This window comes from Amphiura filiformis, chromosome 9, assembly GCF_039555335.1.
Source record: "Amphiura filiformis chromosome 9, Afil_fr2py, whole genome shotgun sequence".
NCBI lineage: Eukaryota > Metazoa > Echinodermata > Ophiuroidea > Amphilepidida > Amphiuridae > Amphiura > Amphiura filiformis.
Window position 1 is genome coordinate 43797133 of NC_092636.1, and position 25393 is coordinate 43822525.

Genomic DNA, 25393 nt, shown 5'->3' on the forward strand with positions numbered 1-25393 from the left:
TCATCACGCAAGATATCTCCTATAATCTTACTAGCATCATCAATTGGTACATTAGTGAATAATGAAACCACATCAAAACTGACCAATAAGTCACCTGGTTCTATGGGTATTTGCCCTGCCTTTTCAACAAAATGTTGCGAGTTCTTGATGATACACTTAAAAACAGAACACGCATGACAAGCGATGAGATCGTAGAACTTATGAAGTTATGCCTCACATCTACGTACTTCAAATGGCAAGGGAAATTCTATGAACAAAAAGAGGGTCAGGCAATGGGTTCACCCTCTCCCCAATAACATCGAATATCTTCATGGAACACTTTGAAACCAAAGCACTAGATACGTATCCTTTGAAACCCGTTGCTTGGTTCAGATTTGTTGATGACACACTCGTCGTCTGGCGACATGGCAAAGACGAACTGGTCAAATTCCTAAGTCATCTCAACAATCAACACAAGTGTATCCAGTTCACAATGGAGATTGAGGAGGCGGGTGGCATACCTTTCCTTGATGTCAAAGTGCAGAGATCAGACACTAGCTTGAGTTTCGCCATATACCGAAAACCCACTCATACTGATCAATATCTTCATTTTAACTCTAGTCACCATATGTCTGCCAAGAACAGTGTTGTCAATACACTGGTTCACAGAGCACTGACTCTGTGTGATGAAGAACATCGAAAAGACGAACTCAAACACATTGAAAGAGCGTTGAACAAGAATGGCTATCCCTCAAACCTCGTTCCTGGTAAGCCGTATACTTCTATTACAGTATATGCAGTCTACATGTTCTCTGTTGACTTTGCTGTATTTCTCAATAAAGATGATGAACAGTAGAAACAAAAAAACTCTCACTTGATGTACAACTAAGTAGTCTGTGTTCCAAAATTTTAAAACAAGAGAATTGATTGAGGATTGTTTGGATTATACCAACATGTCTTAGGGGGGACTTACTTTTTTGGAAACGTTAATGTATACTTTTAACATAGACCAATAATTTATCAGTTATGAGGCCCTCAAGTTTACATAATTCCAGGGTTAAGACCACCCTTAATTATTATCAGACACCGTTCTCCCATGATGGCCAGAGTAGGGTGTACGGACTGTCAGAGAGGGGTCGGGCAAGCAATTGAATATATGAATACAAAAGCCACCTAAGTCCATACTTTAGCCAAATTGAGTTAAGCATGGGAAATTGTTGCTATACATAGGCCTGTCATATGCATGAAAGAACAACTCAAATTCATCCTCTGTGTCTATTGGGCATGTGAAAAATAGCATGTATGAAAGAATCACCCAATTCCATGATTTGAGTCTTGTAACACATTGATTGAAATCCAGTATGTATAAAAGACCACATTCATTGCTAGAGAATGACTTTTGAACAAAAAATGGGTTTAATAAAGGAAAGTGTGTGGTTTATATTACATGGCAGAATGCTTATCAACATTATACATACCTGTGTGCTTTATTTTGTATTATCTTACTAGTGGTAATCTCATTCTAACATTGTTGTCTTTGTATATGATTCAAAAACCACCTAAGTCCAAAATTTAAAATGAACCCCACGAAGTCCCTGAAATGCTAATCGTCATACCTAATACAGGTTAATCCACTCATTTGCACGTAAAACTTACCATATTGACCAGGTAAATCTAACTGAAGGAATTAAAATGATACACGGGTTTTTCTCTCAAAATAACTTCGCATGGACTTAGGTGGCTTTTGTATTCATGTATTCAATTGTTATATCACGCTGTGTGGGAATTTAACCCGGGGGAGGCTCATGATTATTTTGGGCAACCATTCTACATATCTTCCTTGGCTCTGCCACGCCGGATACTCCTTTTTATTCGCAGGCTACTCAGAAAAATAGGGACGTTTCTTTCAACTTACCTGTTAAAAGTAAAGCTACCATCAAAAATTGCACCGATGTTGCCAGAGATGCCATAATTAGCCCAATTACCGACAATAAACTAAATACCATAACGGTGTGTCTGGGTGTGAGGCGTTTACTGAGCGCTCCAGCAAATGGACCTTGTTGGAAGACAAAAGATGTGAATTTATCGACCAAATCATCAAACTTAAATATCATAGGCCAAACACTGAACATAAGGTCATAGACATGATATACCACTTTGTATGTATTTGAAAACTTTTTGTCAGTCGTCCTTCCTGAATAGAGATCGATCTTCCAAACTTGGAGGCGACAATGATGAGATAATATAAACTAGACTTAGCTGTGGTCTAAGACCACGAACACAGCCGTGTTGTGACCCCTTAATGACCTTTGACCCCCAAATATATGAAAATCCCATAGACAGTGGCTAATGTCAACGTATGTGTGCACGTGGCATCACTTTGCCATGTTATTTGTGGCAGAAGGGGGCATTTTGAAGGTTTTTTGTCTCAGACAGGAAGTGACCCCTTGGTGACTTTTACTCCCAAAAAAAAAAAATACCACGTATACACTGAGTAACATCAATTCATGAGTGAATGTACCGTCTCTGTGCTATATTTTTCTTGGCTGATAAAGTTTTTTGAAGTTATTTCGTTTTATACCGGAAGTGACACCTTAATGACCTTTGACCCCAAATCTGTGTACACCCCATAGACACTGGGTAATAACAATGCATGTGTGTAAGTGGCATCACTGTCCTACGTAATTTGTGGGAGAAGATGCATTTTAAAGGTATTTCGTTTTATACCGGAAATGACCCCTTAATGACCTTTGACCCCAAATAAAAAAAATACCACATATACATTGGGTGACTGCAGTTTATGTGTGAACATACCGTTACTGTCCAATGTTTTACTTAGCTAATAAAATTTTTGAAGGTATTTCGTTTTATACCGGAAGTGACCCCTTAATGACCTTTGACCCCAAATCTGTGTACACCCCATAGACACTGGGTAATAACAATGCATGTGTGCAAGTGGCGTATCTGTCCCACATAATTTGTGGAAGAAGATGCATTTTAAAGGTATTTCTTTTTATACCGGAAGTGACCCCTTAATGAGCGTTGACCCCAAATAAAAAAAATACCACATATACATTGGGTGACTACAGATCATATGTGAACATACCGTTACTGTACTATGTTTTACATAGCTAATAAAAATTGTTGAAGGTTTTTCGTTTTATCCCGGAAGTGACCCCTTAATGACCTTTGACCACAAATCTGTGTACACCACATAGACACTGGGCAATAACAATGCATGTGTGCAAGTGGGGTTGCTGTCCTACGTAAGTTGTAGGAGAAGATGCATTTTTAGTTGAAATCACGTTTTGACCCCTGTGACCCCTGCGTGACCTTTGACCCCGCGAGTTTCATGTGACATGTAGGGGCATGGTCAATGATAATTGTGACCAAGTTAGGTCAAAATCGATTTAAGCATGTGAGTGCTAGAGCAAATGTAATGGTTGACAGAAGAAGAAGAAGAAGAAGAAGAAGAAGAAGAAGAAACTAGACTTAGCTGTGGTCTAAGACCACGAACACAGCCGTGTTGTGACCCCTTAATGACCTTTGACCCCAAAATATATGAAAACCCCGTAGACATTGGCTAATGTCAATGTATGCGTGCACGTGGCATTACTATGCCATGTTATTTGTGGCAGAAGGGGCATTTTGAAGGTTTTTCGTCTCAGACAGGAAGTGACCCCTTAATGACCTTTGACCCCAAATCTGTGTACACCCCATAGACACTGGGAAATAATAATGCATGTGTGTAAGTGGCATCACTGTCCTACGTAATTTGTGGGAGAAGGTGCATTTTAAAGGTATTTCGTTTTATACCGGAAATGACCCCTTAATGACCTTTGACCCCAAATAAAAAAATACCATATATACATTGGGTAAACACAATTCATGTGTGAATATACCATCACTCTCCTATGTTTTTCTTAGCTAATCAATTTTTTTGAAGATATTTCGATTTATACCGGAAGTGACACCTTAATGACCTTTGACCCCAAATCTGTGCACACCCCATAGACACTGGGTAACAACAATGCATGTGTGTAAGTGGCATCACTGTCCTACGTAATTTGTGGGAGAAGATGCATTTTAAAGGTATTTCATTTTATACCGGAAATGACCCCTTAATGACCTTTGACCCCAAATAAAAAAATACCATATATACATTGGGTAAACACAATTCATGTGTGAACATACCACGACTCTCCTATGTTTTTCTTAGCTAATAACATTTTTTGAAGATATTTCGATTTATACCGGAAGTGACCCCTTAATGACCTTTGACCCAAAATCTGTGTACACCACATTGACACTGGGTAATATCAATGCATGTGTGCAAGTGGTGTCACTGTCCTACGTAATTTGTGGGAGAAGATGCATTTTAAAGGTATTTCGTTTTATACCGGAAGTGACCCCTTAATGACCTTTTGACCCCAAATAAAAAAATAATACATATACATTGGGTAACTGCAACTGATATGTCAACATACCGTTACTGTCCTATGTTTTCCTTAGCTAATACAAAATTTTGAAGGTATTCCGTTTTATGCCGGAAGTGACCCCTTAATGACCTTTGACCCCAAATCTGTGTACACCACATAGACACTGGGTAATTACAATGCATGTGTGCAAGTGGCGTCACTGTCCTACGTAATTTGTAGGAGAATATGCATTTTGAGTTGAAATCACGTTTTTGACACCTGCGTGGCCTTTGACCCCACGAGTTTCATGTGACATGTAGGGGCACGGTCAATGATTATTGTGACCAAGTTAGGTCAAAATCGATGTAAGCATGTGAGTGCTAGAGCAAATGTAATGGTTGACAGAAGAAGAAGGAAGAAGAAGAAAGAAAGAACCTGTAAGAACAGCCGTGACTAAGAACCTGTAAGAAAAAAGACACAGCCGTGACTAACGTCACGGCTGTGTAATAATTCACGCAAAAATCAGTACGGCCCACAGACAAGCTACCCCAGTACGTGAAATTTAATGTCACCAAAGTGACATTTATCCATATTATGTAGCAGTTCATGGCTTTGATTTGTGAGTCTGTGTCACTAATGTGGACCAGTTTGTTAAAATAGTGTTCACACCCAAATGGCCCTAGAAGAAGTTTTTAAGGTAATTTAACATGTAAAATTTAAGTATGTACTCACACGTAACTAAACCGAAGGCAGTTGTCAATGAAATGCCCAATCCAATGACCCATGTTTGCGTAGAAAACTGTTGACGAAGAGTTGGTAGCATGACACCAAGGGATTTCATTGTACCTGGCCCGAGAGCCATCGAAATAAATGATATAAGAGTTATCATCCACGCCCATCCTCGGTCTTTTGCATAAACGTCCGCCATTACATATGCCGATACAAACAATTTGTACTAGCTCGAGATGCTCTATGACACGTTTACATTTAGAATCCGGCAGCTTCTTACCATATTTCTATAAACCTGAGACAAAAAATAGAAATCTGCACGCGCTCATATTCGGTAGTAATTTGGAAATATTAAATATATATTTTCTACAATGTCCACGAATTGACCAAGGACACTTTCATACTTAAATGATTCTGCATGCACATACAAAAAAACAAGGTTTGCAACAATCATGTCAATTTGTTTCTCACGGCCCTGCAGAGTGCTAACGCTTCAAAGTGTTCATAGTTCTGGTCGCTAGGGTTCAACTCCCCGCACAGGCATGGAATACTACGTAATATGTATCATGTTCGCCTCCATCTAGCGATCAATAACCTGACAAACCCATATGTAATCCAATTCAATGCACAAGCTCATACACCTGTGATTCTTTGATGATACTGCTTACAATAGAAACATTGATCAATAATGAACGTTGGTCAAAAGACGAGCTTACTGAAGTGAAAAATTATGTACATGCAGAATCATCATTTATGCATATTGCCTTGAAAATAATAAAAAGCGATTACTTGATCAACTCAAATGATTATATTAGCGTTATTTATAAACCATATTTCAATATTTCTAAATGTTTTATATGTCTTTTGACCCAGAAATGTATGAATTTGATTCGAAATTGTGAAAAAAAAATAATATTTTACCAGTCAGATTCAGAAAGAGAAAATCTCATTACACTCGTTAATTACATCACAATCCAAACATAGATGTTCAAGTTCATAGAAAATGTTACAAACTGTTGTATGTTTTGCTATGTTGTTTTCTCTGTAGGGAATGTGTTTTATCGTTAAAATCGGATATGAAAAACTATCATAAATACAGCACAAACGGGCATCACTATTTGTGTGCATAATACAAATTTCCGAATTATATAGAAGTGACATATGACACTTATAAAAGCTGTATCTTGAAAAGGAGATTACTCTCATTTGAATTTGGATTTGGAAGATACCTTCTCTTAAATAACAGTATTGCGAACCACCAGCATACATAACTCGATGTAGAGAGTCTTTCCTATTCAGAGGAAATATTGCAATTACACACCTTATTGCCTTTTAATAATAACCATTGACACTAGCACATATCAGAGAAGATGTAAGAAAAGGATGGAGAACAGAATTATATCCATGAGATAAACCCGTAGGTAATCCTGTTGCACCTATCATAGTCCTTTATTCTCAAGTGGTGGGTTAACCAACAGTTAACAATGAGAAGAAATTCCTGAACCTAGTTCAGTTGGGGATGATTTGAAGTGACCGCCAATTAATATGACCATTTGATATTTACAGAGAAGATGTAATAAAGAGGAGGGTCAACAGAATTATATCCTTGAGATAATCCCGTAGGTAATCCTGTCGCATCTATTCATAGTCCTTTATTCTCAAGTAGTTAAACATCCACTTGAAATATCCTATGATGTTATGTGTGTGACCGCCCATGGTTGACCGATTTTCACTTCAGAATTGGAAATATTTCCAATGTTTCTATAGAGAATTTGTTGAAAAGTATGAAACGCGTGTGTTAAGGACCTGCTGCTTGGATGGAATACCACATGTGGATATTAAATACAAGAAAGAAATCGAGTGCTGTAAAATTTCCCCCAAATCCGCCCTTTTTTGTAAATATATACATTTCTAAAGAAGAAATTTTTAGGATTTTTTAGAGAGGTGACGATTGTTGATCATTTCTATTTTATTATTTTATGTATTTTCCTGTCATTTCCTGCAAACCTAATAAAGATATTATGATAATTGAAAACGTTCTTTATCATAAATAATAGAGGCTGAAAGTGGCAACAAGCAGCAAAAATTATAATTTGCCATGGAACTTCAGTCATATTTTATCCGAAATCTGACAAGATGACAGGGTCTGCATGCATGGTGTGCATGGCATGATGACATGCACACACTGACCTATCCCTAAAAGCAGTTAGCTGCACCTTGTGTATCACACCCATCCCGGGTTCAAACCCCATTGTGGTATTCTATTGTAAAGCAACTAAATAGGGTGATTCATCATTTACTTTGAATGAGCGGTCTCACACATATTTTGTTTGAGGATAGCTTGTTCAACCTCCTCTTTATTACATCTTCTCTGATATTGAATACCAGCAATGTGAAAAAAAAAAGAAATAATGTAGTGCCAAAATAATGTACCCTTTTACGGAAGGAGCAATGTTTAACAAGTTATAACTCCGCTACTGAAGTACGAATGTCAGCGGCGAATGTCAGGTTATTATTTCCCAGTCTTTAAAAAAAATTGCAGGCAGAGGTGGGAATCGATCTCGGTACCTCCCGGTTAAACAGCACTATGAAAGACCACTAGACCAACTAAATATCTGTTGTGAGATGTGTGACATTAATCTTTGATATTGCTTAATGGAACAAATCGCGGAATTAAATCAGTAATAAAAGAAATAGATTCTTATATAGCGGTCAAATTAGATAAAAGCGGAAATATTTGTCCCTGCTCGAAAGAAAATATAGGTTAGAAAATTATCAAATAAATTTAAATTACAAATTGAGATTTTATATTTCTTTCTTTCACGAGGCGACATTATCACAGACAAACACTGTATAAGCTAAAAACTCGACGCTCATCATTAGATGCTGTCATTTAGCTCAATGGAAGAGCATCAGACTGCTGATATCAATATCGTTGTTTCGAGTCCTCCTGCCAGCAATGGTTATATTTATGATTTTAATGCTACGCTAAAATTTGTTCAATTTTTTTCGTTTATTTATTTATTTATTTATTTATTTATTTATTTATTTATTTATTTATTTATTTATTTATTTATTTATTTATATATTTATTTATTTGTTTTGTTTATTTGTGTAAATAATTTGATATATTTGAGAGAGGTATTTGAGCAATTTTATAATCCTATGGGGTCATTTTGAACCCCCACCCCTCCCAACTTGCCAAACGCACAACACCTATGAGTTTGCATCATACATGTCATCATTAGTCACGATTATGCACTTTCAGTTTCCCACGCGTTTGAACGGGAATTGGATTGCGTACTTTTTCGATGTCTAGTGAGCAATTTTTTTCATTATTTTGAGAAAATTATGTCAAATTTTCTATTCTATATTGTTTGGTGGTTAGGGTTAGGGTTAGGGTTAGGGTTAGGGTTAGGGTTAGGGCTAGGGTTAGGGTTAGGGTTAGGGTTAGGGTTAGGGTTAGGGTTAGGGTTAGGGTTAGGGTAAGGGTTAGGGTTAGGGTTAGGGATTAGGGTTAGGGTTAGGATTATATTCGTATTTATTATACTAGTAATAGTATATTGTGTGTATGCAGTTTATTCCGTAATCAATAAGTATCATAAACAAACACCTTTCTGGCAAAACGAATCATAGCACAGTCGTGTAGGCATTAGACTATGGATATAAAGGTTGTGGGTTCGAACCCCAGGTAAACCGTTATAGAATTTTAATTCTATCGATTTCTTTTTATTTTATTAAGTAAGAGGAAATAATAATGGTAATAAACTCGTGTTATATCTAGCCTCATTAGCTCGAGATACTCTAGCTAAAATACAGGTTTACATTTACTATCTTACATTATCTTGCTGTATTTCAGCTAGAGCTCCAAACGACAAGCTTCCGGGTTTTTTGGAGAACAATACTGTTACGTAAGATGAAGAAGAAACCCGCCTCGGAGCCCGCCCTACTCATTATTTCATTGTACTTATTGCAATTTGCCTCCACACATTACGTAATCAACACAAAGCTTTTGTGAGGATTAGTGAGTGGATAAGAAATTGACAGTGGAGGATACGAAGGACACGCCGATTGTTAGTTGTCAATCATGAATTGCCGCAACGTATTAATATTTTACTGCATGGCATTCCGCAAACACCAAGACAAATTATGCCGTATTTTTCCAAAGATCATCTCATATGAAGTAAGCTGAATGCGATCTGTACTTTGTAACATTCCGATCGCTTTTGATCACCTATTATCGGCGAATTTGCTTGAAAACACGTGAGTTCATGTTGTGTAAACATAATTAGCATAGACACAAATGAAATTACGATGCAATACAATGCAATTTGAATGCGCAGCAGATCTATAGAAATAACTTTGCCCGGTTTTATGCAGAATTAGACCCTGTCTGAGCCTCATAGGCCTATTAATTACATGTATGTACTATGTGTTATCGCATTGTGGCCCATTATGGTTGCAGAAAGAAATAACGCGCGCCGGCAACTAGACTACTATGCAAAAAAATAGTATCAAATCTTTCCTGCTCAATCAATATAATACTTGCAAATAGATCATAGTTTACTAATCTAATCCTGTAATATAGACCTGTTATATCACCTGTATTTGCATGTAGAGTCTATACATGGTTTGTTATGGTAGGGATTAGTGTCCGATCTCTGTAATGTAATGTAAATGAAGCATATTGATATGCAGGAAGAATCGATCAGGGCGCTATCTATTAGGGAAAGATAAACACTGTTCAAAATATCAATAGACAAGAAGAAAGGGATGTAGAGATTTGTAATTGAGTCATGCATGATTTATCAGAAGGTTCTTTCCAATTCCCAAACGTAATGTGATGCTAGAATTTCGGCATGGAAACTCATGTGAAATGAAGAAAAATATTTCTGGTTGATTTTATGTGTCTTTTGAGCTTTAAATGTTTCATAATGTCAAAATCAACCAAATTCGAGTAATTATGATGTCATCAACATGACATTAACATTCATGAGGAATAATTATTGCTCCCTCAATTAAGAAATGATTAACAAATGATTGGATTTCATCGCACGACCTTCTAGCAACTGTATCTAGAAATTTATGAAAGTTACTTGTCAATTTTTGCCGGAAACAAGCTTTTTCTATGGTTACTGACCAGCTCATTAGCGCGGTTCATCAGACATTGGGACATTCTTTACCGTGGAATTACCGCCCTCTGTTGATGACAGGGCTTCGAACTCTTATCAAGGCGATATATGAAATGCAGGGCCGTGTTCTACCTTCCTTCCTGCACTAGGACACATATTTAATCCCAAGAAAGTCAACAAATAAAGCCCGTTCATCAATTTGACTGAATAGGACTGAATACACAGTCCATTCATAGATTTGTCACCTACCAAACAATACAGATAAACCAATGAAGGACAAACTGATCACAGCACTAGGCATGTTCACACGGAGGGCTTTCTGCTTAAGCAACGCGGTTCTCAAGCAGAAACATTGGGTAATCTGCCGTGTGAACGCTCTTGAGGATTCCAATTTTTTCACTCTGTATATATATGTATGGATACGAGGCCTGCGGCCTCGTATCCATAGGCTGTTCCCTTGTGGCGTGTGCCCTTGTTCCGTGTTTACTTTTTCCCATTTGACCTGCCACACAGACAACCTATGGATACGGCCACTAAGCAAAACAAAGGTTCGTTGTCTGTGTGGCAGGTCACATGGGAAAAAGTAAACACGGAACAAAGGCACGCGCCACAAGGGAACAGCCTATGGATACGAGGCCTTAAGTGGGCGGCAGAAAGCCACGCCGATTTCAATAGGCCTACCCCTATGCCCTTAGTTTTCAAAAGTGCAGACTTCATCCGCAAATGCGCGCTGCGCTCTCTGAAAGTTAATGAGTGCAGCCTTGCACTATACATGATATTAATAAACAGACACAGGCGTAGCCGGGATTGTGCTGTGAAGGGGCATAGTCAAATATTCCATTGTCAATTTGTTGTCCCAAGGACACTGGGAAACTATATGAGTTCTTCGAGGCGTCAACTAGGAAATATTTGTCCCAAGGACATTTTACTCCTTGCAATTTCCCCTGGCTACGATAAGGGTCGGTTATTTGTTTTTCCTTTTGTTTTTGTTTTTGAAAGGCCGAGTGGGGACTGTCGTTGCCATGGCGGCAAGCGATTTTGGGGGGGCAAAAATATTCTCAATAAAAAAAACCTCCTTTAGCACACACATATGCGTTTCATCACTACCAAATAACAAATATATTATCTCAAGTTTAAGTGGTGCAAATACTGCCTTTGGTTGTGTATTTATATATATTGATATAATTTTGTCTGCATGTGTCGTAGAGTAATTATACCATCATCCAACGTTATCGTAGCTATTACTATTTCACATAAAGACACATTGAAATAATATAATATCCTGCAGAACCATTGCTGATAACTTACATATTTTCAACATCTATTTTTACTAAGAAGTTTTTTACTTTTACACAAACATTTTCTTCAAAGTATCTTTAATCAATCAACGAGATGTTATCAAAATAATAAGTTAATGTATTCTTATTCTCCTTCGATTTCTTCGATTTCTCTGTTATAGTGTCTACATGTACACATCACCAGACAGATCGACTTAAGCCTGCACCAATTAGACCCAAGATACTGATATTTTACTTAAAGTCAACGTTAAAATGTGTTTGCGTCTTTTAAAGTGCTTGTTAAATAACAAAGGATAATAAGCTGTGGTCTAAGACCACGAACACAGCCGTGGTGTGACCCTTTAATGACCTTTGACTCCAAAATCTCAGAACACTCCACAGACATTGGTTAATCTCAATGCACGTGTGCACGTGGCATCACTCTGTTATGTTACTTGTGGCAGAAGGGGCATTTTGAAGGTTTTTCGTCTCAGACCGGAAGTGACCCCTTAATGACATTTGACCCCAAATAAAAAGATACCACATATGAATTGGGTAACCACAATTTATGTGTGAACATACCGTTACTGTCCTATGTTTTTCTTAGCAAATAAATTTTTTTGAAGGTTTTTCGTTTTATACCGGAAGTGACCCCTTAATGACATTTGACCCCAAATCTGTGTACACCCCATAGACACTGGGTAATAACAATGCATGTGTGCAAGTGGCGTCACTGTCCTACAGAATCTGTGGAAGAAGATGCATTTTAAAGGTATTTCGTTTTATACCGGAAGTGACCTCTTAATGAGATTTGACCCCAAATAAAAAAATACCACATATACATTGGGTGACTGCAGATCATGTGTGAACATACCGTTACTGTCCCTTGTTTTACTTAGATAATAAAATTTTTTGAAGGTATTACGTTTTATACCGGAAGTGACCCCTTAATGACCTTTGACCCCAAATCTGTGTACACCCCATAGACACTGGGTAATAGCAATGCATGTGTGCAAGTGGCGTCTCTGTCCCACATAATTTGTGGAAGAAGGTGCATTTTAAAGGTATTTCTGTTTATACCGGAAGTGACCCCTTAATGAGCTTTGACCCCAAATAAAAAAATACCACATATACATTGGGTGACTGCAGATCATATGTGAACATACCGTTACTGTGCTATGTTTTACTTAGCTAATAAAAATTTTCGAAGGTTTTTCGTTTTATACCGGAAGTGACCCCTTAATGACCTTTGACCCCAAATCTGTGTACACCACATATACACTGGGTAATAACAATGCATGTGTGCAAGTGGGGTCACTGTCCAACGTAAGTTATGGGAGAAGATGCATTTTTAGTTGAAATCACGTTTTTGACCCCTGTGACCCCTGCATGACCTTTGACCCCACAAGTTTCATGTGACATGTAGGGGCACGATCAATGATCATTGTGACCAAGTTAGGTCAAAATCGATGTAAGCATGTGAGTGCTAGAGCAAATGTAATGGTTGACAGAAGAAGAAAGAAGAAAGAACTAGACATAGCTGTGGTCTAAGACCACAAACACAGCCGAAGGGTGACCCCTTAATGACCTTTGACCCCAAAATGTATTAACCCTCCATAGACATTGGCTAATGTCAATGCGTGTGTGCATGTAGCATCACTCTGGTATGTTATTTGTGGCAGAAGAGGTATTTTGAAGGTTTCTCGTCTCGGACCGGCAGTGACCCCTTAATGACCTTTGACCCCAAATAAAAATACCACTTATATATGGGTTCATAGCACTAAATCCGCCTGTGAAGCGGTTTCCGGTGAGTTTATCACGACTATAGTCCCAACTTTGCATAATGTGCAAAATCGGTACAATTTAACAATTTTAGTGTTGCAAATCGTGTTTTGCTAGAACTTGTGAATGTGATCTCTACTAATTTGAACAGAAAACGCGAACATTTGAGTGATGTTTACGATGATGAGCGCATGAACACACGAGGTCAAAACGCGGTTAGCAGTCGGACGTAAACACGGGAAAATCGGGTCTTTTTATATAGCGCTATTTTTCTCAAAAAGTAGACGTAAAATATGGTGTCATTTTCAGATATGTTATGCAGAATTTTGTTCTGATTAAGATGATATCAAATATATATTTCAAAGTAAAACGTAACTCGACTTATAGCCTAAAACGTGACCCCTATTTTGCACGTAAAGTCTATGGAAAGCTATTTTGTGGCATGTACCCTTAAACACAATTATTCATTTGTGAACATACTATCACTGTGCTGTTTTTCTTGGCTGATAAAATTTGTTGGTATTTCGTTTTAAACCGGTAGTGACCCCTTAATGACCTTTGACCCAAATAAAAATACCACATATACATTGGGTAAACACAACGCATGGTTGTTCCCAATTTTGCTAAAAAGGGGTTATTTGTAAACTATGTTTGCAAACATTTTATGTTCGTGATGTATAGGGTTGTTTTTGACGATGGTGTGCTCGATATCAAAAAACAGGGTATATTTTGGTGAATCCAGAATATAGGCCTACTAATAGTCGTATTTTTGCTTATTTTGACCATGTATCTGATCGTATGCTTTGTATTCTTTGTACTTGGGCAAGCTTCCCATACCGAAAATAGAATTCGTATCGCTCTGCATTTAGTACGTGTTTATTATACAATACTCATCACAACAAAAGTAATTAGAATCTTCAAATAATTGTAATGCACGGTGTAAATTGGACATCGCCTCAAAATGACCTTTTACATTTTGCTTCAGTGGTAAACGCTTGAGGATGACCCTCTTTAATTAATGGTATGAAGATGTTTTAGGGTTCATACTACTAAATCGCCTGTGAAGCGGTTTCCGGCAAAAGTTTATCACGCCTATAGTCCCAACTTTGCATAAAAATTATGCAAAATCGGTTCAATATTAACACTTTTAGTGTTGCAAATCGTGTTTTGCTAGAACTTGTGAATGTGATCTCTACTAATTTGAACAGAAAACGCGAAAATTTGAGTGATGTTTACAATGATGAGCGCATGAACACACGAGGTCAAAACGCGGTTAGCAGTCAGACGTAATAAACACGGGAAAATCGGGTCTTTTTATATAGCGCTATTTTTCTCAAAAAGTAGACGTAAAATTTGGTGTCATTTTCAGATATGTTATGCAGAATTTTGTTCTGATTAAGATGATATCAAATATATATTTCAAAGTAAGACGTAACTCGACTTAAAGCCTACAACGTGACCCCTATTTTGCACGTAAAGTCTATGGAAAGCTATTTTGTGGTATGTACCCTTTACGATGAAGAGCCCAGTGAAGAGGCGGCGATAAAGGAGTCCCTGGAAAGTAGTTAATCACCGTAACCTTCCGAGTCCAAAATGTGTAACCCGTAACATAGTTCTTTTAAAAGAAGACACTGAGCTAAATTGTTACAATTTATACGGATCTGAGTTAATTATTTACTTGATGCAACATAAACGAGCGTTTTAGCATCAAAAGGAAAGGACAATTATCTATTATAGAAAATTGATCAATACTATCGAAAGAACCTTTGAAGAAGTATTTTGAAAGTATTCGGTCAGACATCGAAAGTGACCCCTTAATGACCTTTGACCCCGCCGAAAAAATACCACGTGTACACTAGGTGACATCAATTCATGTGTGAATATACCGTCAGTGTGCTATGTTTTTCTTGGCCGATAAAATTTTTGAAGATATTTTGTTTTATACAGGAAGTGACCCTTAATAACCTTTTGACCCCAAATAAAAAAATACCACATATACATTGGGTAAACACAATTCATGTGTGAACATACCATCACTCTCCTATGTTTTTCTTAGCTAATAAAATTTTTGAAGATATTTCGATTTATACCGGAAGTGACCCCTTAATGACCTTTGACCCCAAATCTGTGTACACCCCATAGACACTGGGTAATAACAATGCATGTGTGCAAGTGGCGTCACTGTACTACGTAATTTGTGGGAGAAGATGCATTTTAGCTGAAATCACTTTTTGACCCCTATGACCCCTGCGTGACCTTTGACCCCACAATTTTCATGTGACATGTAGGGGCATGGTCAATGATGGTTGTGACCAAGTTAGGTCAAAATCGGTACAAGCATGTCAGTGCTAGAGCAAATGTAAAGGTTGACAGAAGAAAGGTAGACGATCTCGTAAGAAACAAAACACAGCTCTCGGCTGTGTAATTAGCTGTGGTCTAAGACCACGAACACAGCCGTGTTGTGACCCCTTATTGACCTTTGACCCCAAAATATATGAAAGTCCCATAGACATTGGCTAGTGTCAATGTACATTTGCATGTGGCATCACTATGCCATGTTACTTGTGGCAGAAGGGGCATTTTGAAGGTTTTTCGTCTCAGACCGGAAGTGACCCTTGATGACCTTTGACCCAAAATAAAAAAATACCACATATACACTGGGTAACCACAATTCATATATGAACATACCGTTACTGTCCTTTGTTTTTCTTAGCTAATAAAATTTTTTGAAGGTATTTCGTTTTATACCGGAAGTGACCCCTTAATGACCTTTGACCCCAAATCTGTGTACACCCCATATACACTGGGTAACACCAATGCATGTATGCAAGTGGTATCACTGTCCTACGTAATTTGTGGAAGAAGATGCATTTTATAAGTATTTCGTTTTATACCGGAAGTGACCCCTTAATGACCTTTGACCCCAAATTAAAAAATACCACATATACACTGGGCAGTCTCAATTTATGTGTGCATATACCGTTACTGTCCTACGTTTTTCTTAGCTAATAAAAATTTTTGAAGATATTTCGTTTTATAACGGAAGTGACCCCTTAATGACCTTTGACCCCAAATCTGTGTACACCCTATAGACACTAGGTAATTACAATACATGTGTGCAAGTGGCGTCACTGTCCTACGTAATTTGTGGGAGAAGATGCATTTTAAAGGTTAATTCGTTTTATACCGGAAGTGACCCCTTAATGACCTTTTGACCCATATAAAAATAATATCACATATACACTAGGTAACTGCAAATCAGATGTGAACATTCCGTTACTGCCCTATATTTTGTTTAGCTAATAAAATTTTTTGAAGGTATTTCGTTTTATACCGGAAGTGACCCCTTAATGACCTTTGATCCCAAATCTGTGTACACCATATAGACACTGGATGATAGCAATGCATGTGTGCTAGTGGCGTCACTGTCCTACGTAAGTTGTGGGAGAAGATGCATTTTTAGTTGAAATCACGTTTTTGACCCATATGACCCCTGCATGACCTTTGACCCCACAAGTTTCATGTGACATGTAGGGGCATGGTCAATGATCATTGTGACCAAGTTAGGTCAAAATAGATGTAAGTGTGTGAGTGCTAGACCAAATGTAATGGTTGACAGAAGAAAGAAAGAAAGAAAGAAAGAAAGAACCTGTAAGAAAAAAGACACAGCCGTGACTAACGTCACGGCTGTGTAAAGAACCTGTAAGCAAAAGGACACAGCCGTGACTAACGTCACGGCTGTGTAAAGAAAGAACCTGTAAGAAAAAAGACACAGCCGTGACGTTAGCTGTGTAATAAGTCGTTCTTACGGGCTAAATATTAATTGGGGTGTGTCGGGAGATGGTGCAACATAATAGTTTGATAGAAAATATGCTTTCCGTAAGTATACATTATGATGCTCAAAATGTAGCAAATTTGTCTAAAATGACGGATTTAGGTTGGCTGAATTTTAGCTTTGTGGGAGGCACAATTTCGGACTTTATGCAAAATTGTTCTGTTATTATCAAATTTATAGGGGTTTGAGGTGATATTTCCTAAACGTCGTCAGCAATTGACATTTGTGACAGTTGAAATACACTTGCAATGTACCAATTTTTTGAACACGGGGGGGGGGGGCTGGCTTAAAATATGGCTCTTTAAAGTGGTAAGTACTCTGAAAGTTTGAATAGCCCCCTGTTGTAAACTTTCGGTACAAAAACAACTGCGCTGATTCCTAGTTACCCAATGAACTCGCACTGCTTCTTTGTGTACAGTAAGTTTATAACATTTGACCCCAGTGGGCCATTCAAACTCTCTGAGTGCTTACCACTTTTAAGAGCCATATTTTTAAAGTTCCTCCCACTTTCAAAACTTTTAGATTTCAAGTGCAATTCAGTTCTGATGAACACTTATTGGTATTTAGTTTCAGTAAATACCACCTTTAACCTCAATAAATTTGATAATATCGGAATAATGTTGCTCAAATTCAGAAATTTTACCCCCACAAAAATTCAATTCAGTCTCATTAAACCGACATTTTAGGCTAATTCACTACATTATGAGCGCCATAATGTAAACTAATGGAAATCACATTTTCTGTCAAAAATATTTTTACACCATCGACACATCCCAATTAATATTTAGCCAGTGCGGTTTATGCAGACCCCTTCCAGACCAGTCTTAGAATGTTGCACAAAATTATTCCACACTAAATGTCAAGTCTGTATCAGCAAAAAATGAAACAACTGTTATATTTTGTTTTGAAATTTCGAGTCTTCTTAATCTTACTCTTGTTTGTCTTCATTTCAGTACACAGATGAATCCTATATAATGCTGAGAATAACGCTGCTTTAACTAGCTCGCCATCGGTCGGTTTGTTTATACCATCATGATGTGTGGCTCTCTCTTCTTGATTTATATCATCCAATCCAATTATTCAATTATCTATAAAGAATAAGAAAAATCAAAAGAGAAAATCGTTATAAAAACTTGTAATATGTGCCATATTATCACGTCCTTTATAGACGAATATTCGGTTTTATATATATAACCATGATAACGACGTCTGAGTTGAAAAAAATTGTTTCGTTCATATAGATATCACCGTCACTCAGATAAAATAAAAAATAAAACTAAAATGTGTTGAATGCATCAGTCTGATGTTTATGGAAGAAAAACATATTCAAATAACCACCCAGCAAGTAAAACATATGACTTTCCTAAAAATAAACTTCAGTAATTTCAATATTGCAGATAAAAGTACTATTAACCATCCAAATCTTAATGAGATTGTATCACTTTGAGCTAAAATGGATCCTAATGGCATGATACTTACCATAATACTTCATGTTGTAGAATATGAGATTTCGTATCAGGTTGTGCCTTCAAAGGACGTTCCGTTGGTGTACAGACAAGCAGTATTAAAGTTATGCCTGTGAATACTCTTTATGCATTAACCCGCGCATTATTACTTTCTACGAAATACTGGAATTCATAACACTAATCTCATGTTTCAAAGAGTTCAACATCGGGCAAATAATCTATAAAATCTTTGTGAGGTGCAAGCAAGCACGTGTATAAATAGAGACAGTTTACGATTTTTGTAAACGGTTCATGGATTAATTGGTAACAATAACTTTGAAAGAAGCTGGACAAAAAAGTACAAAAGTTGATCATTGGAGAAACTGCCGTCAGCAGGTAAGAATGGTTTCAGTTTAATTGTATTTGCATTATTGCATACTTGCTGCAAACCAACAGTTCCTAAATGACTTTCATGTGCTCTTACACCGGAAAAGTTGAACGAATTGCTCGCAGCGATGTACAGTCAATGTATTATTACAAGAGTATAAAGCTACGCGCCACTTCATGCATCCATATCAAAACGATGCACTTGTCGGCTGCTACATGTGTCTTATGTCACATAATAGCTAGAAACAAATACCAGACTCATCTCAAGTGGAGGTCATTTCAATCATCACCAAGTCACATGGTTATAAGGAATGTTTTCTGTATTCCTAAACCAAGTGACTTGGGATGATTTAAAGTGACCTCCACTTGGAACGAGTCTGGTATTTGTTCAGCTATTTTGTCAAATGAGACACATGTAGCAGCCGGCAAGTGCATCGTTTTGATATGGATGCACATGTGCAATCGTGACGTTTTTTAATGAAAATATTCATTACAGTAAGATTCATGAAACGTGGCTCATGATTCAACGAGTATCAACCGAATTCCAAATTACACTGCGTAATAGAATATCGATACTATTTTGGCTGTAGGAAATATAACAATCGGTAGAAGGAAAGCCGTTTAACCAAAAAATTTGTTACCAAACTCTATTATATGGCACAGACAGGAACAGTAGACACTTTGATTACGGAATACCCTTCTGGTTAAACATCAGTATTGTCGCGCTCAATTTCAATCCTACCACATAGTCGATGATCAATGAATATTAAACCCAATAATTTGAAACCGTTCCATACGGTATTGCTGTTGCAATATGAATATTCTGTCGTCGATATAACATGATTGATACATTGAGTTTCTTCTCCATTCTCTGAGACTTTCTCGAAAATAACTTCTCATACAGTAGTTGACGCCTATGACGAAGCCAACGCTATATACGTCTCAATGTGTAAATGCTTTTGATTATTCAAATACGTTGCTGAATTTTTACATTTTCTTACGTTCCCTGTTTATATACAAATTATCTATGAATTTTGAAAATGACATCTCATAGTTGGCGCCTCTTACGAACCCAGTGCTATGCCTGCTCTACTATTGATTATTTGTACACTCAACTTACGTAACTCATTGTGTCTCAATGTGTAATTGTTTTTGAATGTTCAAATACGTTGCTGAATTTTTACAATTTTTTACGTTTCCTGCAAATTATATATGAATTTAAAAAAATAAATTCTCATAGTTGTCGCCTCTGACGAAGCCAAAACGATGTCTGCTATCCTAAATCCATCTACAATTGACTATTGTACACTCAACTCACGTAACTCATTACGTCTCATCGTGTAACTGTGTTGGTTATTCAAATACGGTTTTTTTACATTTTCTTACATATCCTTTGTATGCATATTTTCAGACAGACGCGATTTACGTAAATTTTGCTACTATATGCTTTTACAAAAAAACAAAAGGCAAAGAGATTATCCGTGCATTTACCACATGATCCAAAACATGCATTATATGTGCATTTTGCTCCATTACTTTTCAAATCAATAAACAATAACGGTCTAGCACTAGTTACGTGCTCAGTACTGTACCATGATGAAAATCCAACCCCCACTCCTCGCGCTACGCGCTCGGTTTCGCGCTTCGCGCTAGCTCTCGGCTGTCGCGATCAGAGGTAACTGAGCCAGTTCTATAACGGTCTAGACCATATAGTAAAAGTCTCTCGGCACGGGTGGGACAAAAATATAATATGCATGTACATTACTCTATGAATCATAACATAATTCGTCGGCAGAATGCAACACTGGCGTAAATAACATTTTTGGCAAAATGTTGTTTTGGGCATAAAGGTACAAATATATAAATGTGCAAAATTTTGTGGTTCCATCTCTCAATATTTAATTAGAAATTTGGATATTAAGTGTAAAAATTGAAGTTAATGCAATTTCGGTCAACTGCATCTAAAATGTTTTAATACAACACTGACGTAAGTACCACTTATTTTTCATATTTTCATAGTCATTTTAGTGATTATAACGGCCAAATAATGTATCTTATTTTATTATTTTAATTATTACTTACTCATTTTAGGGGATACGAGGTATTGTTGGTCGAATCAATATATTATTGAAAAATAACACTTTGGTGTTTTGCAAAGGTTCATTCTACAATCCATATATTTTGACAATTTGCTTAATTTATTGTTGTTAATGAGTTATGTATGTTTTACAAAAGTGTTGTTGTTTCAGCCCTTTTTACAACATAACTCAAGAACCACATGACATACAAAAGTTTTTCTGTGATATTTGAATTCTTCTACACGCTCGCTATGAATTGAGCAATGCAATTGTTGCTAAAGCTCACTACCATTTGCAGGATGCTGTGAACTGCATTTTGTTTTGCTGCTTCGACCAACAATACATCGTATATCCTTAATCACTATTTATCAAATAAAACCAAAGTAGTAAATGGCTCTACACTTACGTTAGTGCCGTTGCATTTTATAATTTGTTTCTTAATACAGTGTAATACTAACTTAAGTGGCACTTCTGTCAGTATTGAATTCTCCGTAAAATCACCGAATACCTCATTTATTTTATTTTTTTATCACCAATATATTATTTCATACATTAAAGTAACTAAGTGAGTCACATTGTATGTCAAATATTTAAGGATTTACAAACTAGTGAAACACAAAAATTATTCTCCTGTAAAGTAGAGAAAAATGCACTTACGTTAGTGTTGCATTCTGAGTATTTTGAGTTAACCTAGATCTTATTAGCCTATAATAGTAATCTTTCAACATAATGGAGTGAAGAGGCAGAACTATGACTGACGTGTCCTACTTGTAGTTTGTATTAAATAGAACATTATCAAATACGTCGAAACATTTGCAACAAGACAGATCAATAAGCAAAGAAGCACCGCTTAATGCGCTCTAAAAATAAATATATGTCACTCAAAAATAGGTTTACATCTATGACACATTAACTTCTTTAAATCAGTCATGCACTTTTGAATGAAAATGATTTTTCCCTGCCTTCATACTTTGATATGTAAATAAATATGCCGCTTGAGCATGTTGAGTTAAAACATCGGTCAACTGAAACATTAAAGATTTTAACATTCTTTCCATAATGGGTTTTCTTAAGCACGTCAAAATGGTTATTTATCAGAAACATCAAGTTTACGTTTTGGTCCATATCCACAAAATGTATGATGTTTTCTAAATAGGAGACAGGGTGCTTGCAGGGTTTAGGGTTCTCGTCTCTGGTGCATGAGGACTTTAAGAAAAAAAAAGTGATAGTAAATAAACGTACTGTTTGTACTTACCCACTAGATGTGGGATTCTATATATGTATTGAAGATTGTAGTATCTCTATTCTCAGGATTTTTTGGGGTGAAGTGAATTTCAGGTGGGCTGGTGGCAAAATCAAGCAATTTTTGTCCTAATTTGGGAATTTTCATAATTTTGTGTTTTTACGGGGGGGGGGGGCTGGGGACAAAGGTGGTACATTTGCCCTCGACATTCCCTGCGCCGCCGCATGAATCATTTCTACGTTGAACAAGAACAATTCAGTTTGTCGTTTTCCTTGTATTTGACTTGCTACAAAGAAATGAGTGTAAAGTTGCAAGTTGGTAGTTTCGAGACGCCTGGTGTTAGTGTTCCTTGTTCCACACGCAACTGATCAAGCCAGTAGAATTGTCAGAATGTTCTTTTTGAATAAGGACACAATGGGCCATTAGTTTGTACAACAAAGAACATCAACTCAGTCAGCCAGGATAGTTCTAAACTACCAAATTGCGACTTTTTGCTCATTTCATGGTAGCATGTCACATATATGACGCGTCGCGCACGATGGGGAAAAGCCGAACTATGTATATTTAAAACTTAATAGAGATATGCCTACTGGGTGGAAATACATTTACCCAAATGTATTTTAACATGTTACTATACGTACTATACTATATTATGTGATTCAAGTCTGAACCCGTATTACAGATCGCTTTAAACTTTAAGTCTCTATTTCGATACGTATGTCCAAATTTAATTTAGGCTGGTATGAATGAGTATTGTGATCATAAAAATGCGATAATACTGACATCTCTATAAACACCAATAAAAAGTACTTATTAAGGGATTTAATCGCCTAAATCTTGCATCACATTTTACGAGAATGAAATATGCTAGGTTGAAAATATCTTAAATCCTTTGAAACGTATGAAGTGAAAGACTGCGGGGAATTGAGGTGAATAATTAATGATCCGATAGAGGCTTATATCCGGAGTAATAAATCTGACTGTAAGCGCTCGTTGATGCCTGTAAAGTCATGCATCGCTCAGAAATAGTTAATTCTTCTTAAATTCCCAATGATAGGCACATATTACTTAGAGTGGAAAGTCGCGATATAGAGCAATACTACTTTTGGTTCAATTCGCTGTATACAATTTAAAGGATCCCCGTTATCACATGACACGCAATTATCAAAGTTGAGACACAGTTGAACACCAAAAGAGTTTCCAAGAGAAGAGGCTCTTCAAATCCAGTGGTTGTTTAGTGTTTTTATGGAGTTGCCCTAAGATGGCATTGCATTAGCTGAAACATTGAAATAAAAACCTACTGAAGAATATTCGAATATTTCACATAGTTTATGATTGCTTAAACCTTAGAAGACAAAGATCCAACTTAATTAGCCGTAGCGCCACTTCCCAGTCTGACTAATCATGAAGCTCCCGTGGCCAAGTGGTTAAGGCACTGGTCTCGTAAACCAGAGGTCATGGGTTCAATTCCCGGACGGGATCACTTTTCCTATATCCTCCTTTAATCATTGCTCGACGGCGAAACTGATAAAATAAAATAAAAAACATTCATAAATATAAAGAATATAAAGACCTTTCAAAATTGAGAATTTGGCATCAAATGCAAGCTCATATTTTTCTCATAATCCCGGTGAAATTGTAGGTCTAACCATTCTACGGCCCATTGTGAAACACTTTTTTACTTCTAATATCCAAACGGCTAGTGCAATTTACCTCAATATTAGAGAGGTAAAAAACAAAACCACCTACCTTTAAAAGCCCTTTGTGTCATAATAACATTATCGCTTGTTATGTTGACAATGCCTCATTTCAAATATATAGTTTTAGTTTTGGTTTTGGTTTTGGTCACGTGGTTTCCTATTGTCCTGCCTAACCACTTGAATCACAAGATATCGAACTCTTTGTTTCTACCTTTTGTTTAAAACTAAACATTTGTGACAGGTAGTTTCGGTTTTGGTTTCAGTTTCTTAAAAGTGGTGTGACGAATAAAATTACAGGATTTTCGAGTTACATGATCTAAGTATACAAAAGAAATGTTTAAATTTCGCAGTGCAATATTCACGAGCAGAGAAGTCGAACAAAACAGTCTACATTTGAAAGCATTGATTTAGTTTGAAAGCATTGGCTTGAGACTACGAAATAGCCTAAGCTGATTTCACTGTGAAAATATATAGGCCATCGAAATATTTGCATTCGACATTACAAAAGGGCCACTACTGTAATTGTATAGGCGCAGTCGATTCATGTCCTTAATCCCATGTACCAGAATCGATGGAAGGCCATTATATGACCTCTAATAACCTAATGACTTTTACTGAAGCAATTTTTACTGCAAAAAGTAGAAGATAAAGGAGAGAAGAGATTGGGGGGGGGGGGTGTGGGGGGGTTGGAGGGCAAGGGGATATGGGCCGGGAGAGAGAAACATATGAGAGAGAGCATTGGAAGTGAAAGAGAAGGGGAGGAGAGCTCGAGATGAAGATATCGAATGTAGGGGAGGAGGAGGGGAAAGGGTAATTTAGGAAAGAGGTGGTTATATAGGAGGGAGCCCTCTTAAAGAGGTATGGGTTGTGCTTCCGGGGATAATAAACTAATTCATAATCAAATCATCTCCATGCATCGTTTATGTTTCATACAAACAAACAAATTCCCCACCCCACCCCATCCTTCAGTATACTCGCATGTATATGATTTCTAGGCCTAGAACTCGTGAGTGTAATATGCCACCTACCTTCGACAGAGAGCATCAACTGTCGTCCGCGGGATAGATTCCCGATATCAATCATGATAATAATTATGTTAGCACAATATTGTATACTTCTGGTTATATACCCTATACTGTGTCCTCCCAGCATAATATAGTGTTATGATTGCAGATCAGATCAGCTCTACTTTTTAATCCCTTGATTTTTGGTTTCTGAACAAAAGAGAAACCAAAACTATATATTTGAAATGAGGGACTATCAATGTGTTAAACAACGCGGATTGTTGTTGTCCAATAAAATGATAACACGGTCCGTATTCACGCCGCGTTCTCCTGGTTTTTCAGACACGGACGAATAACCTTATCACTACATCCGTGAAAACGAAT

At 37.1% G+C, this 25393-nt stretch overlaps 1 protein-coding gene across 1 annotated transcript in view; it reads left to right on the plus strand.

The window, feature by feature from the left end:
* The first annotated feature begins 310 nt into the window (after nt 1-310).
* LOC140160092 (uncharacterized) overlaps nt 311-25393 on the plus strand; it is a 131473-nt gene continuing 106390 nt past the window's right edge. Inside the window, exon 1 of the mRNA XM_072183366.1 lies at nt 311-746. Coding sequence (XP_072039467.1) covers nt 311-746 — 436 coding nt within the window. The remainder of the gene's footprint in view (nt 747-25393) is intronic.